Source organism: Perca fluviatilis, chromosome 17, assembly GCF_010015445.1.
Source record: "Perca fluviatilis chromosome 17, GENO_Pfluv_1.0, whole genome shotgun sequence".
Classification (NCBI taxonomy): Eukaryota; Metazoa; Chordata; class Actinopteri; order Perciformes; family Percidae; genus Perca; species Perca fluviatilis.
This window is the reverse complement of record NC_053128.1, coordinates 35,205,081-35,232,677: the sequence shown is the minus strand read 5'-3', so window position 1 is coordinate 35,232,677 and position 27,597 is coordinate 35,205,081. Positions and strand designations below refer to the sequence as shown.

Genomic DNA, 27,597 nt, shown 5'->3' with positions numbered 1-27,597 from the left:
GTGAGGTAAGGACTAAGTCTATAAAATAAAATGGTATAACAAAGACTAATTGTCATTTATTGAAGAGGGTTTAGCAGAAAGTTCAACAGACTCAAAAAGCTGCTGATGATTCAAGAAAAGCCTAAAGGAAAAATTGCTCATAACATCTGACTGCTAATTATTCTTTAAATGTTATAGTTTGTGCTGGGATCGTTTCGTTGATTGTTTGTAGTATTTGTCTATGTCAGTTTAAGTATGTCTGTATTTTATTGTATTTTTTATTATTTATTTTGTGTTTTTGGTAAATTGAGATTTTGGATTGTATATTATCTGTTGTTGTTTATTATTATTGGGCCCCCTCCGAAAAGCTTTTAGTAGCTTATTTGGGGTTCCCCATTTCACGGGGCTTATATATGATCATTGTACTTTATGAGATTGTGTTAAATGATATATTGATGATGTGTGCAATAAACGTAAACGTAAAAAAAAGAATTATCCAGTGAAGACACTCTGAACAAACTGGTTTCATCAAGCAGACATTTTATTAATGATTCACAGAAAACTGCATCAATCAGGATGTTATTTCAGGAGAAACAACAGAATATAATGAGTTTTTTTTTTTACATTGTTATTTTGCTTCATTCCCACACAAAGAGAAACATATAGACATGCGTTGATATGGATTAACAGTACAGCACACCAAGCTCTTAGGTAGTTTCCAGGAGGATAACTGCTACCTTTCCAGCTACCAGTCCACACTCAGACTACCCTCCGGTCTCAATATATATTGTAAATACATTGAATCACTCAAAATTAAAAAATAAAAGTACAAAATGAAATGATCAACAAATTTCCACATGCCCAAAATCTACTGAAATATTATAACTAGTCATTAAGCATGACGACACAAGGGTATATAATATATAACCACATATATTGATTATAATATACATCAAATAAAAGTCCATTAGATTTCATGACTGAAGTGTGAAGTTGGATTCAGCTCCAACACAGCAGAATATTTCTATATGAGTTCTGTAACATCCTCTGAACAAACTGATTAACAAGATGTGGAAACATCATGTTTATCAGCTTTATAGGGATATTTATTAATGTCAGTGATGTGTTACGGTCCCACCACCAGTTTACTTCTGTCAACATCACACTAACATCAGAATAAATCACAGCCTTTATCGACTGAACAGCACGTTAGAAAAGCATTAAAACATTAAAGTTATACAATGAAAACTTAAGAATGATAAATGTATTTGTGATTTGACTTCAGTTTGTGATATAGAGGGAGGGAGCTGCTGTTCTCAACATTAAACAGCAGGGGGGGGCTCACTGCATTTAAAACCAGAGCTGTTGTCCCAAACTGTTGTCAAATCTGTAGTAATTTATGATGATTAAACATGAAACTACAAGAACAGTCATTTCCAGGAATTACACATTTGTCACGCCTGCCCCGCTCTTATGGTGTTTTTTGTGTGTTTGGACCTGTTTTATTTAAGAGTTATTCTGTTCCCCTTAGTGTTTCTTGTTTTGTTACTTCTTGTCTTTTGGTTTTCCCGCCTTTGTTATTGTCTGATGTCTTTCACCTGTTCACCAGTCCTTGTGTCAAGTGTCTTTGTTTTAGTTGGTTTCATGTTTCTGTTGGTTTTCCCATTTCGTTTTATTTTGAAGTCTGTCTTTTCTCCGTAGTCTTGTCTGGCTTTCTTCCTGTGTTTTCCCGCCCTTGTGATTGCTCTATTGTGTTTCACCTGTTTCCCTCTCCTTGTGTCAGCTGTCCCTCGTTTACTCATTACCCTGTGTATTTAGTCCCTGTGTTTTCTGTGTCTGTTGTTGGTGGATTGTCATTTGTCGTCAGTCCTTGTGGTTCTAGTCCTGTGAGTTCCTGGATTTGTACTTGTTCTTTCCGTGTTCCTGGATTTCTTTTTTGGATTTGCTCACCTGCTCTGCTTACATTTGTAAGTCTCTTTGTGTTCCTATTAAACTATTGCTTCTATTGCTTCCTCTCCTCGCATCTCTGAATTTGGTTCCTAGCCTACAACCCAGACAACATTTACATTTAATTAATTTCATCACATTTAATATATTTATAGAACTATAATGAAACATCTGATCATCAGTATAGACCTTGTTTTCTACACAGCTGTCTGCTCTCAGTGATTCTGTTCATCACTACTTCTTACCAATACAACTGCTTCTTAGTTTACCAAACTTGTAGCGCATTGTTGCCTTGATGTCTTCATCTTTATCCATTAGACTTTTCATCTCTTCCAGTTTCCTCTCCTTCTCCATGTCTCCTTTCTCCTTCATCTTCTCAATCAGGAAGTCCATGTGGACATAAGTGGACAATGAATTTACATTCAGGGCGATTTCCTCCAGTTGGAGAACATGCTCAAAGGACTCGTCCAGCAACCGATCTTTTTCTTGCTGATGTTCTCCCATTTTCTTTTTAAGAGTTTCCAAAACGCTCAACTTCTGCACTCTTTCTGCTTTGTTCTGTTCATATTTGTGCTTCACATCTTCCAGGGTCTTCTGAACTCTCCTTGTCTTGGCCACATAGATCCAGGGGGTTTTGACATGCCTTGATTCATCTGAACACTTACCCTCACAGTCAATGCATTGTTCTTCCTTCACATGAGCTGATGCAGGACACTTCCCGGGACATACAGTACAGCGGCCATTTTTTATGACATCACATTGTTCTGGATAAAAGGCCAGTATGCATGGATAGTGACAGTTCACCTCACAGACAGTACAGCAGACAGCTCCTCCATTATTGAACCTAAATGCCCACCACCTACTCTCTCTAACAACTCTTTGTTTAACTCTGTAGGGCTCATCAACTTCTACAGTGAAGTTCTTGTTGTTCTTCATCTCTTCTTCATGTTTCTTCAGAGCTTCCTGAGTCTGTTGGATTTCTGTCTGTTTTTTATCAATCTCCTTGATTATCTCCTGCAGGTTGTTGATGCAGGCTGTCAGTTTGATTTGGGATTTCATAACTTCCACAGTTGTAATCAGGGTCTGAGGGAATTGTTTAGTCAGGAAATCAGCAAAATGACCCATATGGTTCATTGTCATATCCCATGCAGCTTTTAGAGCAACATTATTTTTCTTTGTTTTCTTTGTTTTCTGGTGGTTGTTGAACATAAAATGAACAGGCTCCCCATCTTTGTCTTTGGCACATTTAACGTTTGCATCCTCGAGAGCTTTCAGAACATCTTCAGCTGTCACACCATCGGAGTGTGTGATGAGGGCGACAATGTTCTTCTCCATGTTTTTTCCAAACAGAGAGATCACTGAATTAAAGATGTACCTCAGTCGGTCAGTCAGTCGATTCTCACTCGCTGTCATCACCAGACCCACTGCATTAATCTCATGAACTCCATCTTCTGACTGGAACAAGTCAAATAATCTTTGACTGATGTCGTCATCACGTTTGATTCCATCAGTGCTATCGTATCCAGGAGTATCAATGATGGTCAGAGAGTAGGGCAGAGGTTTATCTTCAAAACCAAAGATCTGGTACATCATCACATCTGATGTCTGACTTTGTGATTGACTTCTCTTCTCCTCCTCTATGACATCTTCTATGATTTTAAACCAGACATCATCCTCCCACTCCACTCCCATGGCGTAGTTGACCAGAGCGTTGATCAGAGTAGATTTTCCTGCTCCTGTTTCGCCAACAAGTAAGATGGTTTTGTTTGTTTTGTTTGGATCTTTTTCACCAAGAGTAATTCTTGTCAGAGATCCAAGGTTCTCTTTCGTTTTCAGAGGTTGAATGTCTTCTTTCTTTGGTGTCAGCTGGTAGAGAGTGGGAGATCCTGATTGGATCACTTCACTTGTGGAAATTATGTTCCCATATTTGGATGATGTATTTCTGTAGAGAAGTAAAGACAAGTTCAAACATGGCTGAACATAGAATTAAATACATTAAATCAATTTAATTACCACCACCATTCGTGGCTTCATACCACAGCCAACAAACAAAAACGGGCATTACGCCACAGAGGGCGTTGTTTCCAGGAATTACACATGTGCATTGAAAAGGTAACTACATTTATGTATCGGAAATAGGCAGGTGATGTCGTACTTGGAAGGGTAGTGGTTTCTGTAGAAAAGTAAAGACCAGGGGCCTCATTTATAAAACCTGTTACGCAAGAAAAAGTTGCGTGAAGCAGGGTGAAATTTGTCGTTGCAACACTCCTCGCAATAGTCAGGATTTATAAAGAACTTCCATGCGTAAAAATGTTCCCAGTTTTCTGCAAACTTTTGACCACACGTGTGATGGTGCGTAATGCTCCCAAGGTTTTGTAGACTGCGTTTTAGTGAACTCCGATGGTATGCCTGTTTTCCGAACCTAACCCAGTTTTTGTTTTCCTCAACCCAACAATCCCGTTCTTGCTAAACCGGAGTAGGAGTGTTTTCTTCCTTGCTGTTGTCAAGATTCATTTATTTGTCAATTACTTGAAAATGTGTTTTATTAATTTTACCATTTTGTAAAGAATTTTACCATAAATGCCTGTTGTCGCTAATTTGCATCATACCTCAATTTATATCTATTCTATATGCTATGGACAAATTAACAATCTCAATTTAATTTAGCATCAGTTTGGAGCCAGGAACACGCATAATAAAGTTCTTATATAATTGTGAATAAATTCAGGCGTCAAGGGGTTAAGGCTGTGTAACAACAATATGAACGCTACACAAGGGTTACGGCTTCCACACAGGATTTTGTTTCGATGGTCTACTTCTGTTAGAAGCACATCGATCTCACAATCACTGAATCGTGTTTTTTTTTTTTTTCCCCATTTTTCCGTTTCGTGATTGGTGATCAAGGGCTCCTTTCAAGGCTGGAATATTCATTGATTGATTAACATGGACCTTATTTGGACAAATATGGGACGACCTTGGGAAGAGTGTGAGGCTCGAGCACGACCGCATAAGGTAACGCACGTCCGTATTTATAACGAGAAGAGCGTACCGGTGTGCGCCGCAAGGTGTTATAAATCAGAATATTGTTTTTGTTTGCGTTTTTTGTTTTGACTTTTGCGCACGAAATCTTTCAGAATAGAATCTACGCACAGTTTTATAAACGAGGCCCCTGGGGTCTCATTTATAAACGTGGCGTAGGCACAAAACGGAGGTGAAAATGTGCGTACGCCACTTCCCATGCAAAGGTTGTGATTTATAAAAAACAAACTTGACGGGAGTAGTAATTTGCGTACTCAGCAATAAACATAAAATTAAAACCAAAAAAAAAAAATAATTTAAAAAAAAAAAAAAATAGCTTACACACTTTAAAAAAAAAATAAAAAAGATGGTGAGGTGGTGAACTGAAGTTAGACTGCGGAAAGTGGGAATGACAATTTAGGCTACTCTTAAGTATTAATGCCTCACGCACATTTCTTCACACCATATCATGAAGATGAAATCCAGCAGTGTTATTTGCACTTGTACTGAGTGATAATTGTACCATAAACACTTTTTTTTAAATCCAACTCAAATCTTAAATAAAAATGTGTTCTTAATATTTAATCAGCACTGTCTTGCCGTCACATTGTCCGCTACGGAGCGCAGGAGGATTAGACGGCCTGACTTTATGGAATACAGGATAGCATCAAATACCCTAGCATTAGATAACTGCACAACACAAATGTCAAAGTCTGGAAATACAGCCGTTAAGCTCTCGCGCTATCGTTACGCTCTATGTCCTCGTTATCGGTCCAAACTTTAATACTGTTAACAGAACCTGCTTGAAGAAAAGTGTGTTTGCATATTAAATTTCGATTTCAAATTATATCTCGGGGTGGGGGATACCACTAGTTTTCTGTGATTTTTAGCAAGGTGTTAACAATTACAAATTGTTGTAGGCTAAACATATAAATACCTGTGCGTAATGCTGCATGATGGCACTGCTGGCCCTGCAGGAGGACTGGAATGGAAGAATCAGGAGACAAAGAGACTTCAGGGACCATGACGATGACTGGCTCATATGCCGATTTAAATTCCCTAATATAGCTGTAATAGTAATATAGCTGCGCTCTTGGATCTATGTACTGAATTGGGTCCAGTAGAGAGTGCAACGCGCTGGAACCGTGCCATCCCGGTCCAAATACAGGTCCTCGCCACTCTGGGTGAAACCGGCTGTTTCCAGAGGGAAATGGCTGACAGCTAAGTGTTTATTTAAATAAATATTATATATAATCTTCAACTTCATCACTAAGGCTTGTTTGGATATAATATTAGTGTTGACGAACTGACCGAAGAGCCGGTTAATTAACCCGACTCGTGTCACTGAGCCGGGAGAATCGAGTGCCATACGTCAATGAACTGACTCACTCCTGTTTTTTTTCTTTTACTTCATTCGGCCGTTGGCTATATATATATATATATATATATATATATATATATATATATATATATATATATATATATATATAAACCACACACACACACACACACACACACACACACACACACACACACACACACACACACACACACACACACACACACACAGTGCCTTGCGAAGTATTCGCCTTTCTGAACGTTTCGACCTTTTGCCACATTTCAGGCCTCAAACATAAAGATATAAAACTGTAATTTTTGTGAAGAATCAACAACAAGTGGGTCCCAATTATGAATTGGAACGAAATTCATTGGCATTTCAAACTTTTTTAACAAATAAAAACTGAAAAAGTGGCGTGCAAAATTATTCAGCCCCTTTACTTTCAGTGCAGCAAACTCTCCCTAGAAGTTCAGTGAGGATCTCTGAATGATCCAATGTTGACCTAAATGACTAATGATGATAAATAGAATCCAGCTGTGTGTAATCAAGTCTCCGTATAAATGCACCTGCTCTGTGATAGTCTCAGAGGTCCGTGTAAAGCGCAGAGAGCATCATGAAGAACAAGGAACACACCAGGCAGGTCCGAGATACTGTTGTGGAGAAGTTTAAAGCCGGATTTGGATACAAAAAGATTTCCCAAGCTTTAAACATCCCAAGGAGCACTGTGCAAGCGATAATATTGAAATGGAAGGAGTATCAGACCACTACAAATCCGAAGACCCGCCGTCCCTCTAAACTTTCAGCTCATACAATGAGAAGACTGATCAGAGATGCAGCCAAGAGGCCCATGATCACTCTGGATGAACTGCAGAGATCAACAGCTGAGGTGGGAGACTCTGTCCATAGGACAACAATCAGTCGTATACTGCACAAATCTCGCCTTTATGGAAGAGTGGCAAGAAGAAAGCGCCATTTCTTAAAGATATCCATAAAAAGTGTCGTTTAAAGTTTGCCAAAAGCCACCTGGGAGACACACCAAACATGTGGAAGAATGTGCTGTGGTCAGATGAAACCAAAATCGAACTTTTTGGCAACAATGCAAAACGTTATGTTTGGCGTAAAAGCAACACAGCTCATCACCCTGACACACACACCATCCCCACTATCAAACATGGTGGTGGCAGCATCATGGTTTGGGCCTGCGCTTTTCTTCAGCAGGGACAGGGAAGATGGTTAAAATTGATGGGAAGATGGATGGAGCCAAATACAGGACCATTCTGGAAGAAAACCTGATGGAGTCTGCAAAAAAAAACCCGAGACTGGGATGGAGATTTGTCTTCCAACAAGACAATGATCCAAAACATAAAGCAAAATCTACAATGGAATGGTTCACAAATAAACATATCCAGGGTGGGTACAATGGCCAAGTCAAAGTCCAGACCTGAATCAATCGAGAATCTGTGGAAAGAACTGAAAACTGCTGTTACAAACGCTCCATCCAACCTCACTGAGCTCGAGCTGTTTTGCAAGGAGGAATGGGCAAAAATGTCAGTCTCTCGATGTGCAAAACTGATAGAGACATACCCCAACGGCTTACAGCTGTAATCGCCCAAAAGGTGGCGCTACAAAGTATTAACTTAAGGGGGCTGAATAATTTTGCACGCCCAATATTTCAGTTTTTATTTGTTTAAAAGGTTTGAAATATCCAATAAATTTCGTTCCACTTCATGATTGTGTCCCACTTGTTGTTGATTCTTCACAAAAAATTACAGTTTTATATCTTTATGTTTGAGGCCTGACATGTGGCAAAAGGTCGAAAAGTTCAAAGGGGCGAATACTTTGCAGGCACTGTGTGTGTGTGTGTGTGGTGTGTGTGTGTGTGTGTGTGTGTGTGTTTGTGTGTGTGTGTGTGTATATGTGTGTGTGTGTGTGTATGTGTGTGATGTGTGTGTGTGTGTATATGTGTGTGTGTGTTGTTGTATTGTGTGTGTGTGTGTATGTGTGTGTGTGTGTGTGTATGTGTGTGTGTGTGTGTGTATGTGTGTATATTGTGTGTGTGTGTGTATATTGTGTGTGTGTATATGTGTGTGTGTGTATATATGTGTGTGTGTGTATATGTGTGTGTGTGTGTATATGTGTGTGTGTATATATATGTGTGTATGTGTATATATGTGTATATATGTGTATATATGTGTATATATGTATGTATATATATGTCAATGGTTGGCCGTTGTGTAGCTGGTATTCTTCTGCTACTGTGTGTGTGTGTTATCTAGCCCATTAGCGCCTCCACTGGACTGGAGTGGTGGTGGTAGAATCAATCAGGAAATGAGCTATGTAACCGTGCAACCGTTCAGCCGCTCGAGTCTAATGTAACCGTGCAACCGGCCGGCCGCTCGAGTCTAATGTAACCGTGCAACCGGCCGGTCGCTCGAGTCTAATGTAACCGTGCCGGCAGGGCCGTATACCGATCCGATGGCTAACGTACACCGGTCGGCCCGCTAGACTCTAATGTTACCGTGCAACCGACTCTAATGTAATCAAGCGGTGTTTTGGTTTCTCGCAAGTTTGAGTTATTAACCGAGCCTTGTTTCTGGTGCATCTTAGAGGATTGTGTTCACGGCAATTTACACATTATCGATGGGGAAGTACAGTACATCACATACAAATACACGCCATGTTATCTTGGTAGTTATGTTAAGTTAAATGTTAGAGAAGTGAATGTTGCTACGTGGTAGCTAGGCTAGGCTGTCACAAGGAGACTGTAAGGACCGTAACCGAGGGTGCATGAGTCTATGTAATCAAACGGGTGTCTAGGTTCTCGGCAAGTTTGACTTATCAACCGATAGCAGAAGCCTTTATCTCGTGCATTTTAGAATGGTGTTGATGGAAATTCATATGCTACATTACCAAGGGGAATGTATTAGGCCTATATCACATACAAATACACGTAATGTTATCTTGATAGATATTAAAGTAAAATGTTAGAGAAGTGAATGTTACAGGCTCTCACGAGTAGACCGCAGCGGCTACTGCCGAGACCGAGTCGAGACCGAATGTAACCGTTAACAACCTTCGAGTATATAAGCAAACTGTTTGTCTAACGGTTCTCGGCAAGTTGGATTTATTAACCAAGCCTTGTTTCTGATGCATCTTAGGTGATTGTGTTCGGAAATTCACACATTATTGATTGGGAAGTGCATCACATACAAATACACATGTTATCTTAGTTATGTTAAGTTAAATGTTAGAGAAGTGAATGTTGCAGGCGTCACGAGCAGACCGAAGCGGGCACCCGGCTACTGCGGGGACCGGGGGTCGCCGGGGCCGCCGCCGCACGTGAACCGTTGACCGAATCTATAGACTCGGTTCGCCAACCAACAACCGTCCGGATGAACCGACTCGCGTAAAAGAGCCGGTTGTCACATCACTATATAATATGTAGTTCTGTTAAATCTTATTATATACGTCTGATATATCGAAGCTGTCCCCGAGTGCCGTAATGCCTGCTGTTTTGGAAGATTTAATTAATAAAGGTAGTCTATAGATCCGGTTTCCCTACACTGTGCGACAACAGGCCGAAATTATAATTCAATTGGCAGCAATTCCCGAGCATCTGAGAGGTTTTGTTTTTTAGTTTTTTCTCCGCCAGTCGTCATGTTTCGTTGCACCGAAACATAACAACTGCCAGGGTCATTAACATACTGATCAGCATTCACGAGGTGCTTTAGATTGACTATGGTTAAAAATGGGCGTGTCCAGGGTGGGATAAGAGGCTGATCCATGTATGCACACTTGTAGTCAATCTGTGATTTATAAAGGGAACATTGCTTACAGGTGTGCGTACACACTGTTTTACAAATCTGACTTTTTTTTTTTTTTGCCGTACGCCAATTTGGGCTTTTGGCCGCACGTACACTTATAGTAAGGATCCTACGCACAGTTTTATAAATGAGAGAGCTCAAAGATTTAATTAAATAACATCACTCCACCTACTGGGGGAAAAAAAACTTTTACCTGGTGAATGCTCAAACATGACTGTTTATCTATAAACTAAACAGTTACATCAGATATTATGTCATCATTCAAAACAATCCACCTCAACAATTAATAACTAATGAGCAAAATAATATCAGTGCTGAAGCAAAAGACTTAGTCTAAATTGAGTTGATTTTATCAAAACACACATGAACTCAAACTGAATCTGTACTTTAGAGACTTTAAAAAAGCAGTGCTAGTAATATGTAATAAGGAGTCCGGACGGTCTGTGTCCAAAATTACTGAAGGACTGTGCAGCTCAATTAGCGGAGCCTCTCCAGAAGCTCTTCAACTTGAGTCTACAGACAGAGAAAGTTCCGGTGCTGTGGAAAACATCCTGTCTCGTACCAGTGCCCAAAATAGGACGCCCGGTGGAGATGAATGACTACAGGCCAGTGGCGATAACATCCCACATCATGAAGACTCTGGAGCAGCTGCTTCTCTGCCATATAAAACCACAGGTTGCACAGGAATTTGACCCCCTTCAGTTTGCCTACTAGGCATATATAGGAGTGAAAGATGCGGTCCTCTTCATGTTGCACCAGGCCCATGCCTATCTGGATGTGCCTGGTTCTTATGTAAGGATCATATTTTTAGATTTTTCAAGTGCATTTAACACCATCTAGCCCCTTATACTGAGAGACAAGCTTATAGGAGGGGTGGCCCCCTCCTTGACCACCTGGATAATAATGGATAATGGAAAACTCTGAGTCCTGCCACATCCAGAAGTACTCTGATAATACGGCTGTTGTGACACGTGTGTGAGGTGGACGGGAAGAGGATTGCAGGGACCTTGTAGAGGACTTCTGTGACTGGAGCAATAGAACTGCCTCCTCCTGAACACCACCACAAGACTAAAGAGATGGTGGTGGAGTTTAGGAAGTCAAAGCCAATCTGCCAGCCGGTCTGCATAAAGGGGGAGGCCATTGAGGTTGTGCAACATAACTGTGTTAAAAGGGACGGCAATAGTCCCGACCAAGAGCGTTTACTTATAGTGCTAAAGGAGACTTCTAGCGTCAATAAGAACAAAAAAGGTACCTTACCAAGCGTCCATATATTACGAGATGAGTGAGAGAACGTGTTGTTTTTAAAGGGGTGATAAAATGCAAAACTGATTTTACCTTGTCATAGTGTAATAATGACAGTTTAGTGGGTAACTAGGACATACATAGAACCTCTAAATCCCATTGACACCTGTTTTCTCTGCAAATCTCACTATTTGAAACTGCCTCTGAAAACAGGCGAATCTCAACGAGCCCCATAGTTGACATCAACTATTGGGGCTCCTCCTCATTTGGCTCTAGTCTCTCTCTTTGTCACGCCCCAACATTTGCATAGGCTACACAACTGACCTGAGATCAGGTAGTCTTCTGACTCTAGGTCACGCAGATCTCAGAAATTGTATACATTGTTCATATGCTATTTTACCATTAAATTCCCTTTTGAGACTTTTTTTTTACGCGAGAAATCAATTTTGTAGAGGTCAAATTTGGCCCTTTTTTACGAAAATTGATGTCTAATTGCAAATCTTGTCCAACTGTGTGTCGGACTTCAGAGGCCGGTGCTGCCTGTGTAGCTGTCTTGCCGCCCGGCCTGCCTTCCTTCACAGACCCCGGCCTGCTGTGAGCTTGATTGAGCTCCGTTACGGCTGGCAGCCCAGGACAAATAATACCCGCGCAAAGTCACTGTTTTTGGCTAATGAACTACGGAACAACGCTGCTCTGACAGAGCTCCTGGGCCTGAAACTCCCCTCTTCCTTCTAGCTAAATGGCCAGTGTATGTGAGTGTGTGCGCAGTCAGCGAGCTTGTTACCCCAGCATTCTCTTACCACAGGTTCCAGTTACTCTTATAATGTGTGTAATTATGTGTTGAGTTATTTAAACAAACGATTGGGGAAATAAACGCCGCTTGTCCGTGAGTCTCATTGATAGAGCCTGCTGCTGGATGGAGCTCTATCAATGAGAGCTAGCTAGCCTCCTCTTAGAATTCCTCTGGAATTCACAAAAATTCATTAACTTGAAATCGGACACCGTTGTTAGCTTTATAAGATATTTATGAATATGTTGAATAGCTAAGTGGCGTGACATGTGTGTAACGTGGTAAGAGATTGCTGGTGTAACAAGCTCACTGACCGCGCTCTCACACACGGGCCATTTAGCTAGCAGGAAGAGGGGAGTTGCAGGCCCTGGAGATCTGTCAGGGCAGCGGCGTTTCGTAGTAGTCCATTAGCCCAAACGGTGACTTTGCGCGGGTATGAGGTGCTGTGGTCTGTCAGCCATGCAGGTGGAGCTCAATCGAGCTCACAGCAGGCCGGGGTCTGTGGAGGAAGGCAGACACAGGGATGCATAAGGGCCATTAGCCACACCCCATTAGGAGACCATAAGGAACAGTGTGAAATACCCTATATAATCATTCTATCACCCCTTTAACACCACCTAAATACCCCCCCCCCCCCTCCCCTAAATATACCAGACCAGATGAACTGGGCTGTGTGCAGTATAGTTATAATTATGCTGCTCTTATGCTGTTTTTAATCTATTGTGTATGCATTTGCATTGTATTTATTTATTTATTTATTATGGGGAAGTGTGTTTATGTGTGAGTTGCTGGACACTAATTTCCCCATGGGGATGAATAAAGTATCTTCTATTCTAATGATGTAATAATGTAGAAATGCAAGTGACCATAACGTACATTTTATCCTGAAACTATATTAGTAAAAATATATCTGGTCTGGTTCTTTCTGTAATCTGGAGGATAAATCACTGAAGGAAGTAATGATGGTGATTCAGTCTACAGTCCACTGATTAAAGTATTGCAATATTTACAGTATATATTGGCAGTATCATGAACTGGGTATCAGGCCTCTACATCTCTGGGAGAAAAAACAAATCTCCATTGTATTCAAACTAAAAATGGATTTATGCACACAATTGAAAACCTTAAGCTCACTTATCAACAACAAGACCACAAAATATAAACATAACTAAATATAAACTTTCAGCACAATTTCATTGTTTTTACTTGAATAGAAATTGTAAATCAACCAGAAGTAAAATCTTAAGGTGCTGAATTCAGTTCAGTTCAGTTTGTCATTGCTACATCATAACCACGAAATATTGTATACGAAAAATTACCCCTAAACTTAATCCCTGCAGCCCTACAAAATAATTGTATTGTAAATTAAGAAGTTCGGCTCTAGAAATATCGAAGCGTTGTGAAACTAAACCCAGAATCTAGACTCCTAGATCAGAAAATAATTCTGAGCCACTTTCAGAAAATAATTAGTCAAAATCACATGAATCTCTAATTTTCAAAAGTTATTGCTACTGCATTTTGGAAATGTCTGCTTTTCTATAGATACATATCTGATTAAATTTGTAATACCACCTCAACTTTGTAGTAACGGTCCTGTGGCTTAGCATTGAAGTAAGTTTTCTCTGAATGGGTGGTGTCTCTCTGGTTACATAATTCAGTGTTTCCTCTATCATGATGGTCCGAAATTATGTTGAAATGCAAAAATAGGACAGTAGAAAGGAAAAAAAGAGAGAACTACATTAAAAGGCTACCAGAAACCCCTAAAGATCTGATCCTAGGATCACCCTCATTGCCACTTCAGTAAAAAACATTGTTTATATAATCAAATCAATCAGACCATTTGTTGGTGTTAGGTCTCTGAATGTGTGAAGGCTTTTACTGGAACATGTAAAAAGTAATACAATAAAAGAACTCTGCTGAGTTCAATGATACTTCACACAATAGTGTAAGAGAAATGAGTCATTAGTTATTAGTCATTAGTTAGCGTGGCTTAAGCATATGGGGTGGGGCAAACCGTTAACAATTAAAAAGGAACTCTTTGAGTTCAGTGATACCTCTTACAAGAGTCTACCTTAAACAGTTCACAAGTTATGAAAGGGGCGTGGTCTGTGATGTGTGACGTAGATGGGTGTGGATAAAGTATAGGGGGTGGCTCAATATCTCATGTAGACTAGGACAAGTGACGTGCTGACGTTTACGTTAAGTTTATTGTGTCACTTCCGATGTTCCCGTGTTACAGATGCTAGTTTACTGCTCCAGCAAAAACGTACTCAACTCTGCTTTATTGTTTAAATTAGCGGCTATTTGCCCGGATTGCATTTGGATAACACTTGTTCTACTCAAGCACTTATAGTTCTCTTCTCTTACATCGACTGCCTCGCTGATCTCACAATTTGTTAAAACGCTGTTAGCTGCTTTAGCTTAGCCATTAGCAATGGCTAATTCCTCTGCCTCCCCTTCCCCCCCTTGCTCTGTGTGCCAAATGTTTAGCTATTCCTCTGCCTCCTTTAGTGATAACCCTACATATAACAAATGTAGTATATCGCTGCTCTGAAGGCAAGACTTAGTGAATTTGAGGCATGGCTCCGCACCATGGAATCAGAATCATATGCTTCCGTAGCTAGCCAGCGCTCCGTAGCTGGTGCGGGCCAACATACTGTAGCTTCTGCTAGCTGTCCCCCAGCAGACCCCGAGCAGCCGGGCGAGTAGGTGACTGTCCGAGGGAAGCGTAGCGTTAGAGGGAAGCGTAGCGTTAGATCTAGACCAGGGAGTGCACATGACGACGGTCGCTCTAAACCGGAGCGTCTTCGTCTCTCTAACAGTTTCTCCCTACTCAGTGATACACCCGCTGAGAAGCCAATTGTGGTTATTGGGAGCTCTATACTGCGACATGTGAAGCCAGCGGCCCAAGCGGCTGCGGTCATATGTGTCCCCGGGGCTGGAGTGGGCGATAGAATCCCATCTAAAGCTGCTGGCTAAAAAGAACCGTAAATACAGTAAGATCACACTTTACGCACGTAATGATACCCGATTAAATAAATCGGACATCACTAAAATTAATGTTGAATCACTTTGTGCATATGCAAAGACAATGTCGGACTACTGTCGTAGTTTTCTCTGGAACCCTGCCAAACCTGACCAGTGATGAAATGTACAGCCGTACGTCATCCTTCCACCGCTGGTTGTCGGGGTGGTGACCAGCTAATGATGTGGGCTATGTGAATAACTGGAGGGCGTTCTGGGGAAAGCCTGGTCTGATTAGGAGAGAGACGGCATTCATCCCACCTGGGACAGAGCTGCTCTCGTATCAAAAAATCTGACAGTCTATTATTGGTCATAAACCATGACAACCCAAGTTTGATATTAGCAATCACAGTTGCAGTACTACGCGCCCCTCTGTGCTTTTGTTAGAGCAGTCGCCCACTCATAGTCTAATAACCACGGTGTCTGTCCCCCGGCTCAGATCTGTTAAATCAAAGGTAAACAAAAGATGCGCTATACTTAACAACCTAATTAGAATTAAAATGTCTGCAACGATGGAACAAAATAGGAAAATTAGATGTGGACTATTAAATATTAGATCTCTGTCTTCTAAAGCAGTATTGGTAAACGATTTGATATCAGATAATAACATTGATTTATTTTGTCTTACTGAAACCTGGCTGGGCCATGAAGACTATGTTAGTCTAAATGAAGCCACTCCTCCCAGTCATATTAATACCCAATTTCCTAGAGACTCAGGCAGAGGAGGGGGAGTTGCAGCCATCTTTGATTCAAGCCTGTAATCCTAAACCTAAACTAAATTATAACTCTTTTGAAAGTCTTGTTCTTAATAATCAACATCCAAAATTGAAAACATTACAGCCAATTATATTCATTGTTATTTACCGAGCTCCAGGTCCGTATTCTGAATTTTTATCTGAATTCTCAGATTTTTTATCATGTTTAGTCCTAAAAACAGACAAAGTACTTATTGTAGGTGATTTTAATATCCATGTGGATATTGACAATGATAGCCTTAGTACTGCTTTCAACTCACTACTAGATTCAACTGTTTTCAGTCAGAGTGCATAAGGCGACCCACTATTTTAACCACACCCTTGACCTTGTGCTGGCATATGGTATTGAAATTGAGGATTTAATAATATTTCTGCAGAATCCGGTATTATCAGACCATTTTTTAATTACTTTCAAATTCTTACTACCTGACTATACTAAATTAGATAAAAGCTTCTACACTAGGTGCCTATCTGACAGTGCTATAGCTAAATCTAAGGAAGATATCTCAACAGCTTTTAATTCAATGTCATGCTTTAATATAACAGAGGACCTTTATGTTAACTTTAGTCCCTCCCAAATTGATACATTTGTAGACAGTGCTACGGCCTGCCTACGGACGACTTTAGACTCTGTTGCTCCCCTCAAAAAGAAGATGATGAAGAAAAGGAAACTAGCACCTTGGTATAATTCCAAAAACTCACAAATTGAAATCTCGTGAAACCTTGAAAGTAAATGGCGTTCCACAAACCTGGAAGAATCTCGTTTGGACTGGCAAGACAGTCTTAAAGGCTGACAGAGTCACAGCTCTAGTGAGCCATCTATTCTTAAAGCTCAGTTAGCAAGAATTCAAACGTGTATTGAGGATATAAAATCCTGGATGACCCACAATTTCCTGATGTTAAACTTCCAGTCACCAGCGCCGTAACGCCCGCCGAACCCTGCCGATGCGGCCGCCTCGGTTGCGCCGCCTGCCCCGCACCTCTGCATGGCACCGGAAGCCAGCTTGACCGCGACACATCCCTCCAACGCCCCGGCCCGCACAGCCCTGCAGTCTTTTCTTCATCTTCGCAATGGCCAGGAAGACCGGCCCGCCGCGAACGTCCGCAGCCCATCGCATCCCGCTGTCGTCGCAACCCTGGCATCCAGCGAATCCCAGAATGCCGACACCGGCAGCGAGATCGTGCCTCTCCGGCTGCTCTCAGTCGGCTTCCTGTAGCTCCAGATCACTGGTGTCCTGTCTCAAAGCAAAGTTCTAAAATGCACGGCGGCCCGGTCATGTTTCTGAAGAGCTTTAAAATTCCTGTCCCAATTAGGAGCACTTGCTTCCCGGTTTGGAGCCATTGTGAGAAAACTCCTTTGGAAGGGGATGAAGGCTAGTAAGCCAAAGCACAGGGTCGCTTCGTGGGAACCAGAAGCCTCTGTGTTTTGCTCGAGGGTGGTCAGCCCTGCTGAGTTGAAGAGGGAACCAGCAACCCTCTTCTTATTATAGAAGGGATAGAAAGGTGCCTACCACCTGGTCCCAGAGCCAGCAGCCATCAGTTTTGGGGGAGTTTGGCTCCTAGTTCTCTCTCGAAGGCAGCCAGGACTTTGCAATCCCATGTCAGTCCCGAATGCCCCTGCCTAACGCATCCTGCCTAGCCATCCAACACAGAGGCCTCCATGCAAGTTCTGGATCCATGGGAGGATTCTGCACTGTTTTGAAGATGATTTATGCCCCTGGAGCATGTGAACTCTCCACTATAACTTTCTGGGCTTCTAGTATTCTAATGGACTTGTTGATTACCACCACTGTCCTTCTGACCTGCCTGCCTGCAGAGTTCGGCCTCAGGCTTTTCCTGTATGGGAAGTGAGCCACTTGTCGGCTGGAGGCTGGCTGCAGCAATGGTGCCTGCTCTTGAGGGAATTATTTGTAATGGTTTGCAGCTCTTGAAGTGTCCATGGGGCGGTGGTCGACCCAGCCTCCTGTCTGCAAAGTTCCTGTGATATCCTGTACTGAGGTCATAAAATGAATTGAGGGCCTCACTTCACTAGACATGGCAGGACGTTGAGTCCCAAGCCGAGAAGTGAAGTATCCTTTTCCTGAGTAGGATGGAAACCTGATAATTAGATCATTTGTACTAACGCAGCTTCAGATCCATTTCAAAAGTCTGTCCCAGGTTGCCAGTTCAGCCCAGCACCATTTGCAGTCCATTTGCCTATTCCACCAGTATCCTTTACAGTCTCAGTCCAAGGGTCCCGGCCAGTGCTGAAAGGTGTTTCCCACCTGTAATCTCCTAGTCCAGCAATCCCCCTGCCACCTACCCCACCCCGGTCTCCTATTGCCACCTGTTTGGAACGAATGTCAGCCCATCCCCAAACAGAAACACATCCGCCTCTACTCAGCAGCAAACCAAGGCACCAAAATTGTTAGGCATCATTAATGCTCCCTGTAGCCAATGGCCTGCCTGTCTGCAATGGCCAGACCTGCGTCTCCCTGGGTGGCAGTTCCTGACACTGCCCTCCCAAATGCCCAAGTCCCACCCATGCCAGCCTTCTCCCACACACAAAGTAACCCATCCTGAGTGTCTCAGCCTACAGTCTGTGCCCATCCCAAGCCTGTCCTGGGATGTCCCCGACAAATATTTTAACATTAAAAATGATTGTGAAAATTATAGGTCTTTAGTGACGTTGTATATTTATAACCATAATTTATTTATTTCCTAGCTTGATTGGGCAGCAATCAGGGCAGCTAATAGCATCACAGATTGTTGTTGTGGTCCTCCCGCGCATACAGTACAGTCTATGGCAGGACACGTATGTTATTGTTGAACGCGGCAAAAACGAAGCCTCACAAAGAGTGAAATCCCCTAATGAAAATCCTGTAAGTGCTTCTGATTATGTTTATATCTCCATAATAATTGCTTATTATAGTAAAATATTTGGAGTTTGTGTTCCTATATCAAAAGTTGCATTAACTAACTTAGATACCCAGTGTGACGTAATGATTAGAAGAGTTCGTTTGTCAACGTTTCTTGCTAGCTGTATGTGTATGAAGCATAGGTATGAAGCCAAATAATCTGCCAGCTAACAGCAGACATATAGCAGTTAGACTAGTTATTCAAAGCTAGCATAACAACCTAATTGTCCAGTCAGTGATTAATGAAGATAAGCGAGGGACTTAATTCAAGTCTGTGAGTTGATTAAAGTGAATGTAATTTGAGCATGAACGAGTGTACATGAGCGCTTGGTAAGCTATCTAGGAAGCTAATATTATTTTTCTTAATTTCGAATCCTGCATCATGGAGAGAGAAAGAGGAAAAAGAAAGATCACCGACTTTTTTCAAGGGTAAATTGTGCCTTTGTTATACCATGGCTGTTTTTCGGTGAAATTGTAGATATATTGGTCAATTGTCCACAGGTGTCTTCATTAAAATTTATTTAATATAGCCAAATGTTTCACCATAATAATAGTAATTAAAACAATATTTTGCACTATAGAATACAGTTAAAAAGGCCAGCTCACAGCAGCTCAGCCCAGCCAAATCAAGCTCAGCTTAGGCCAGTCAAGCAATCCCCTGCCCAGCCAAGTACAGCAGAGCTCAGCGCAGCCAAGCACAGCCCAGCCCAGCCCAGCTCAGTGCAGCCCAGCCAAGCCCAGCGCAGTGCAGCCAAGCACAGCCCAGCACAGCACAGTGCAGCCCAGCCCAGCACAGCACAGTGCAGCCCAGCACAGCACAGTGCAGTGCAGCCCAGCACAGCACAGTGCAGCCCAGCACAGCACAGTGCAGCCCAGCACAGCACAGTGCAGTGCAGCAAAGCACATCCCAGCACAGTGCATCCAAGCCCAGCACAGTGCAGCCCAGCTCAGCGCATCACAGCGCAGTGCAGCCAAGCACAGACCAGCCCAGCACAGCACAGCACAGCACAGCCGAGCACAGTGCAGCCAAGCACAAGGCAGTGCAGCCAAGCACAGCCAAGTCCAGATCAGTGCAGCGCAGCACAGCCCAGCTCAGTGCAGCCAAGCCCGGCTCAGCACAGCACAGTGCAGCCAAGCACAGCCCAACCCAGCCACGTACGGCCCAGCTCAGCCCAGCCCAGTTTAAACAATGGTCGGATCAGTATTCTTGGTTATTCGTGAAAGATAACAAATTAGGATGCACAGCCTGCAAGGAGGCAAAGCGACTATTTACAACACAGAAGGGTGTTCAGATGGCAGAGGAGTGGATAAGTGGTGGTGTGGGAGGATCTAATATTCGGGCTATGCGCAAGAAGATCTATAAACATAGAGACAGTTTAGCCCATCAAAAAGCTTTATGTATAGAGAAACAGAGAGAGAAAGAAGTCCTTCCAAACATGGCTGAAACAGTTACTGCTTCTCTATTTGAAGAAACTGCCAATGCTTTAAGAACTGCATATTTTGTGGCAAAGGAGAGGCTGGCATTTACAAAAATGAGCTGCTTGGTTTCTTTGCAGGAAACAAATGGTGCAAAAATGGGCCAATTGCACAGGTCAGATCACGCCTGTATTAACATGATAGAACATGTGGCTGTTAAGATGAAAAAAACGGTGATATCTAAAATAAAGAACAACAGGTCTCTCCTTAGTATTACAGTAGATGAAAGCAGTGCATATGGCATTAGTTATCTGGTCATTTATGTAAGAGCAGATGTCACAGGTAGAGGGAATGTGGAGAACATATTCCTTGATCTTGTTGAACTTGATGAGGGAAAAACAGCAGAAAATGTATATAAGCAACTTGTTGAGGGTAGATGTGGGAGAGTCGTCGTGAGCAGATATTGACACTCAGGGTAGTCAAAGGTGAAGTTTGGAGTGATGGACTTTTATTAATTTCTGTCCAAAATTAAGGCCCACAGGCAAAAATGAAAATAGAAAAAATTAACAAAATTAAGGAAAGTAACTAAAAAGCACTTTTCAAGAAAACCAAATTAAATTTGACTTACACGTCATAACAATCAGATAAACAATTGTATAACAATGGACCTTAATTCAAGTCTCAGCAATGAGGATATACCACAGACGTATGTCTTACTTCCTCAGTGCGCGCTTCAGCTCTGTTCCCCCGAGCAAATACCATGGCCACTCTATATAGCCTGACGCCGGACCCTCAAATTGGAACATACCAATTAGACACAACACAGGGGTGGCTCAGGTGAGCACATAAACAAGGCTTAATACAGCCTAAATACACATAGCTGAAAATCTAGACCGATACAGCATATAATGTATACAATTGCCATTACAATTAAGACAATCTATAATACAACACATCTTGTTGGCTATAAAATATAATACATCAAATACAGGTCAACTTCCTGTTACCCCGGAAGTCACAGATAATTTAAACAAAAGGACAGCAGTAAACCTTCCCCCACAACAAAAGAGCACATGCTGGTAAGCCCACATTTGACCCTCTGTATACTTTTACACTCAATAAACAAACACTAATTACCAAAGACTTAAGTGCTGAATGGTTATTCTACCAAGTGATGTCTGTGAAAATCTGAACGGCTTTACACAACAAACGATGTATAGATAAATATAACTAGGCCTAGATAACAAAATCACCGCAGTAGTAGATGTTAAAAACCAGTGCACAAAACTACGGGATTAATATGGGAATTTTGATTCATGATATACAATATACAAACCGAACATATAGACTCGTCCAACATACATATGGGCAACCTCTTCAGTCTTTGTAATAACAATAGGTAGCGTATTGCTACCATGACGGCAGCTATGCGCCCCGTCACAGCACTTAAGAACAGTCTGATGATGGCAAAACTGGATGATGAGTATTTGAAGAATCATCTCATCAGTATCGCCACAGATGGAGCAGCAGTGATGACCGGAAAAGACAGTGGCCTCATTGTAAGGTTAAAGAAAGATTTCCCTTCACTTAAGAGTGTGCATTGCCTTGCACATAAACTAGAGCTGGCAGTTCACGATTCCCTAAAATGTGTCACAAGATGTAACCACTTTTAACATTTTATATCAAAGTTGTACACAATGTATCACCAATCAACAAAGAATGCACGGCTCTTGTCTGAAGCTGCCTCTGCGGTCCATATCAGCCTGCTAAAAATCGGGAAAATATTTACCATCCGCTGGGTTGCCAGCAGTTACAGCAGTCTGGAAGGATTTCCCAGCTCTTGCACAGCAGATGAGAGCAGCATCCGAAGATCGCACGTACACTGATGCTGAGCGCAAGAAGTACACTGGGATGCTGAACAGACTGACCAGCACAGGCTTTGTTACAGACCTAGCCACCATGAGAGATGTGCTTCAGGAACTTAAAAGTCTTTCACTGAAACTGCAAGTGAGTACCTATTCATCTTTTGTACAGTATAACATGGGTTTGTTCTATGGTGGTTTAATAAAGCTGTTAGGGGTGTAAAAAAATATGCAAAATAAAAATGACTGTTTAGTGTCAGTACTACATTAAACTACTATTTAATGTTGATTATAATGTATAATAATGCAATGAGGGAATATTAGTGGGTCCTGATAATGCCAAACGTCTTATGTTGAAGAATGTTAAGCATAATCGTCTAAAATAATTCAGTATTTTCAGCTTCAGAATCATGAATATTTTTATTCTGGTGTCACCATTGTCCTTGAGTTACAAGCACCAAGTCCAAATTTAAACCCACAATGTAATATCAAAGTTAGCATTTTAATCAACAGTACATTTTCTGTTAACCTTTTATCATATGTCTTGGGAGTATCGCAATAATATCTTATCGTGAGTTCAGTATCGTGATTTGTATCGAATCGTGACATGAGGGTATCGTTACACCCCTAAAAGCTATAGATTGTAGCGTGCATTTATGGTTAGATTGATACTTCATGCCACAGAAATCTAACTATCTCTTTTATACATATATTTCAGAAGAGGAGTACCTCCCTAACAGATGCCATGCTATCGGATTATTGTCATTTTAATGGCTTTCAGTCATGTTAGAATATCTTACTGTTTTTTTTTTTAAATGTGTCCCTAAAGATTTTAGTTCAGGTTATAGATGGACTACTTTAAAACAAAGTAAACCATCTAATGTAGGTACAGTCTTTATAGACATCATTATTATTCAATCCAGCGGCTAGTTGTTTTACAAATTCCATTAACATAAGGAATGAGAAATGCCATTTGTATTTGATCAAACCCTTTGAAGGTGCATGGTGCTGCCATAATGAGTACACCTGGTGGATTTAGGTAACTTGGTTAACTTCCTTGCTCAAGGAAAGAATGACCTGTTATCCACTTTGTCATGTCAGGGATTTATATAAGGTGCTGTAACTTTGTTGCTCCAGAATTAGAGGGTTACCGGTTAGATTATAGCCAATCCACTTCTCCAGACACCACTACAATACTGGGACTAGCCCAAACCATGAAAAACATCCCAAGACCATTATCCTACCTTCAAAATATGTCAATATAATTTTGCCTGCAGTATATAGTGTAGCAAGGTAGTCTTCAGTATTTTTTATAATTACATTTTAGGGGACCCTCCAAGAGTCCTAAGTCATTTCGAACCCTGCATAGAGGTCTTCTAAAAGAGCCAGATCTGCCATTGCTGATAAGTGATCAACTGATGACTTCTTCTTTTCCTGTTAAACTGATTATATGCTGCACTGCAAGTCCACACTGACTCCAAAACTTGCGTACATGAGTTCATATCATATCTTTTAGTTTGTCAGTGCGTTTTGTGGTGTTAGGAGTTGTTTTTCAGCGCATTTCCGCACTAACTCAAAACGTGCGTACATGTACACCACCTCCTGAGCTGGCGTAGGATTTGAGCGTGCGGTACGCCAACATCCATATTGATAAATCTCAAAATCACCGTGGTTTTGTGTGTACCCTGGAAATTTGGTGTACGCACTTTTGATAAATGAGGGCCATTGTCTTTAGACTTTATCTCTGATAATCAAATCAATCAATCAATCAATGAGATTGTTACTTCCAGAGCCTCGGGTTCTTTTTTGCAATATAGTTATGATAGTTAACATAGTCACAAGTTGTGACAAACCTCTCTTATGTAGTGAATTGTCTCATGTAGTAAAATGTGATCCAGCAGTGTTTACAAACTGTTTAAAACTGTGTTTTAGCAAGTAATACTCACGTTGCCATGGTAACAGCTTTCCAGGAGTTGAGGATGGAGTACCTTGTACGTTTTCTGGAAGAAGAAGTCAGTGATCAACCACAGTGAGTTTGATATGTGGGAGGGTCAGGGGGCACATTCCTTCTTTATGACATCACTTTAATCAGAGTTAATAATGGACACCATAACTCTACAATAAAAATATCTTCTTGAGAGAGAAACCATAACCTACAGTTTATCTCTTTAGTGATTTTTTTCACAGAAAAAAAATATACACTTAAAACCAGCTGTTTACCATCCTTTTGTGTGTGAGTGAAGCCTCCCACTATGTAGGGCAGCAGCGGCGTTTCAGTGCTGAGTGTTTTGTTGTTGTTTGTGTTTTTTGTAATATGCGGCTTAGCTACAATCGGAATGTGCTTATGAACATTTGGGAAACAATGCCTTCCAGCTTGATCCCGGAATTCCTGGTTTCTGCGATATCATTAAGTCAGCGGCAAGAGTTAGTAGACTCAGCCGAGCAAGAGGGAAGAGAGCGGGGGCTCTCTACAGGTGGAGAAAGTAGGGACACAGAGTCTGTTTGCCTTTCTAACAAAATCACCAAGCTTAATCTGCTGTTACGGACCTAGAGTAATTTCAGGAGTATTGCGGCTTTTTTCTTCATCGAGACCTGGCTGAATGCGGACAGCCCGGATTCAGCTGTGGAATTACCAGGATTTAATCTAATCAGAGCCGGCCACTGAGTGGGACTGAAGCACTGAGTGGGAAGTCATCAGGCGGAGGGCTGTGTTGTTACATTAATTCAAACTGGTGCACTAACATTTCAGTATTACACGAACACTGCTGCCCTTTGCTGGAGTTTATTGCCATGGACTGCAAGCCCTTCTATGCCCCTAGAGAGTTTGCCTCTATCATATTTGCACGTGTGTATATTCAACCCGAAGTTAATACATGGAGCTGGTCATAAACATTGAGAATAAGCACCCTAAGTCTGTGCTTCTTGTTGACGACTTCAATGCCTGCCATTTAAAACACAATCTGCCAAAATACAAACAACTAATCAGCCGACCAACTCATGGAAGAAATATACAAGATCATTTATATTCTGTCCACGAAGAAGCATATCAATCACTTCCCCGTGCCGCCCTCGGGAACTCTGATCGCTGGTTAATTCAGTTTGTCCTACAAACAGAAACTAAAACTAGCCAAACCAGTTCAGCATACATCTAAAAGATGGACGACAGAGAAAATTGGGATGTCACAGGACTGTCTAAACACCACTGATTGGGATTCCATGCATGCCACTTGTGACTCCATGGACTCATGCATAGACACTGTGTGTTCATATATTTCTTGTATTTCCACCAAAACTGTGGTGAAATATAATAACAACAAACCCTGATTCACAAAATCCATCAGGCTGCTTAGGAAGACCAAAGAGCAGGCCTAGAGGGAGGGGAATGGAGATGATTACAGGCTTGCCAGACAAAAGCTAAATGAAGCCATAAGGAAAGTAAAAGCTGCCTTCAAAGTGAGGACGGAGGAACAATTTTGCATTAATGACTCCTCTTAAAAGCAAAATACAACAATTCACTCCATCTGCTAAACTGGCCAATGATTTTAATGTATTTTATTCCAGATTTGAGAGATATCACCTGTAATTGATGGGGGTGGAACCCTCTATCTGCCGCTGGATAATGGAATTTCTCAGCAACAGTCAACAGCAGGATCATCGCCAGTACACATACATTGGAGCACCTCAAGGGTGCGTGCTATCACCGTTTCTCTACTCACTGTACATCAATGATTGCAGTTCCAACAACAGTACCCTCAAGTTGAATACATTTGCAGACAATACCACATTGGTTGGCCTTATTAAAGACAATGACGAGTCTGCTTATAGGCAGGAAGTGTCTAATTTGGTTGTGTGGTGTGACAAGAACAATATGGAGCTTAACCAACAAAAGAAATGGTGATAGACTTCCACAGAGCCCCCTCCTCTCTCTAACCCTTAACCATCAATAGCTCTGTTATGAAGGAGGTGGAGTCATTTAATTTTTTAGGCACTGTCATCACAAATGGGAGGAACAGTTCCTCCATTATCAAGAGGGCTCACAGTGGAATGTTTTTCCTAAGGCAGTTAACCAAACTGAAAGGAAGGTACAGGGCGATGAGGACTAGGACCTCACGCCAACTCAATAGCTTTTTTCCAAGAGCCATTTCCCTTCTGAATAGCTGAGCTGATCCCATGCCCCTCCCCCCACCGTCACTATTTTATCTTTGGGCTATTTTATTTATTTATTTTTTAAGCATGCTTTATGCAGCTATATGCATATACGATTTGTAAAACTTCTGTGTTACTGATTGCCAGGTCAAATTCCTTTTGTCTGCTGATGCATTTGGCGAATAAAGTTATTCTGATTCTGAGGTTTCAAAAGTATTTAAATGATTTTAATGTAAAATTGAATCATTTATCAAGTTCAAACACAAACCAGAGGTAAAATCAGATGTCTGTGTGTGGAAACTTCTCTTAAGAAAAGTAAGTCCTTTTAAATGCTTGACCAACAGCACGACAACACTGGACTGACTGGATGGTCCAGCACAGTTAAAGCTGTTAAACATTTCACATTAATGCCATCTATCAAACAGTTTAAACACTTTACTACTTTTTCTTTTCTTTTCTAGGAAAACCTTTTGAAAGGTCAGTTGATGTAACAAACAGGAAGACAGACTGATTCAGAACCATCCAACCTGTGATACCAACCCAGTCTAACGGCAGTTCGTGAAATGGTCACGTCATTTAATCTATTGATTCGTGAACGGGACCCGATTGTCAATTTTTTTTGTGTGGTGAGCACGAATTTTTATGTAATGTATTTAAATTGGAAGCATATTATGTGATAACAACACAACTATGGTAGGGAGTAGTATGAAAAGCCAATCTGCGTAGGGAGTTTGGTCGGGGGGGTGGATGGGTCAAATAACACAGGACTTTCACCCAGGAGACCGGGGATCATGTCCCGCGTGTGGCTTTTTATTTCCCCATTGTTAACGGTTGATGGTTCCTTTTCTCTTTCTTTGTTCCCGAAACACAACCACCCCGTTGTTGTGTGCCCCCCAGAAACCACGGGTCGTGTCCCGGCGTTTGACGTGTCCTTTCCCCATTCTAAAAAAACAACATAATCGTGTCTGGTACACAAATCAATAAATTAGAAAAAGCATAAAAGCCTGACCAATTTACAAAAAAAACGGCAATCGTGTCCGGTACACAAATTAATAAATTAAAAAAAGTTTTGTCTCACAAACTGCCGTGAGACCGTGTTGGTGGTACATACCTGTGTTTTTAAAGTCCTGGTCAGAAAGAGGTACACTGAAATGGATCTGAAGTTCCTGAAGCTTGGTGACGCAGAGACTACGGACACTGTCTGGAAGAAAATAAATAAATTATATGAATGTAAGGTAGTATGTTCATTTATTAGTTATGTCAAATACAATTTCTTCATGCATTTATATCTGATGTGTTTCTGGATCATAACATTGTAAAGTATTTCCAGTTCTAAAGTGTTCTTACCTGTGTTGTTG

At 41.4% G+C, this 27,597-nt stretch overlaps 1 protein-coding gene across 1 annotated transcript; it reads right to left on the bottom strand.

Moving 5' to 3' along the window:
* Positions 1–529: 529 nt before the first annotated feature.
* Positions 530–27,597, bottom strand: LOC120545272. The gene is made up of 4 exons (XM_039779469.1): positions 27,587–27,597; positions 27,351–27,440; positions 24,040–24,093; positions 530–3,868 (listed from the first exon to the last, which is right to left on the bottom strand). Exons 3-4 carry the CDS (start codon positions 24,045–24,047, stop codon positions 2,161–2,163), a joined length of 1,716 nt encoding a protein of 571 aa, XP_039635403.1. The 5' UTR covers positions 24,048–24,093; positions 27,351–27,440; positions 27,587–27,597; the 3' UTR covers positions 530–2,160.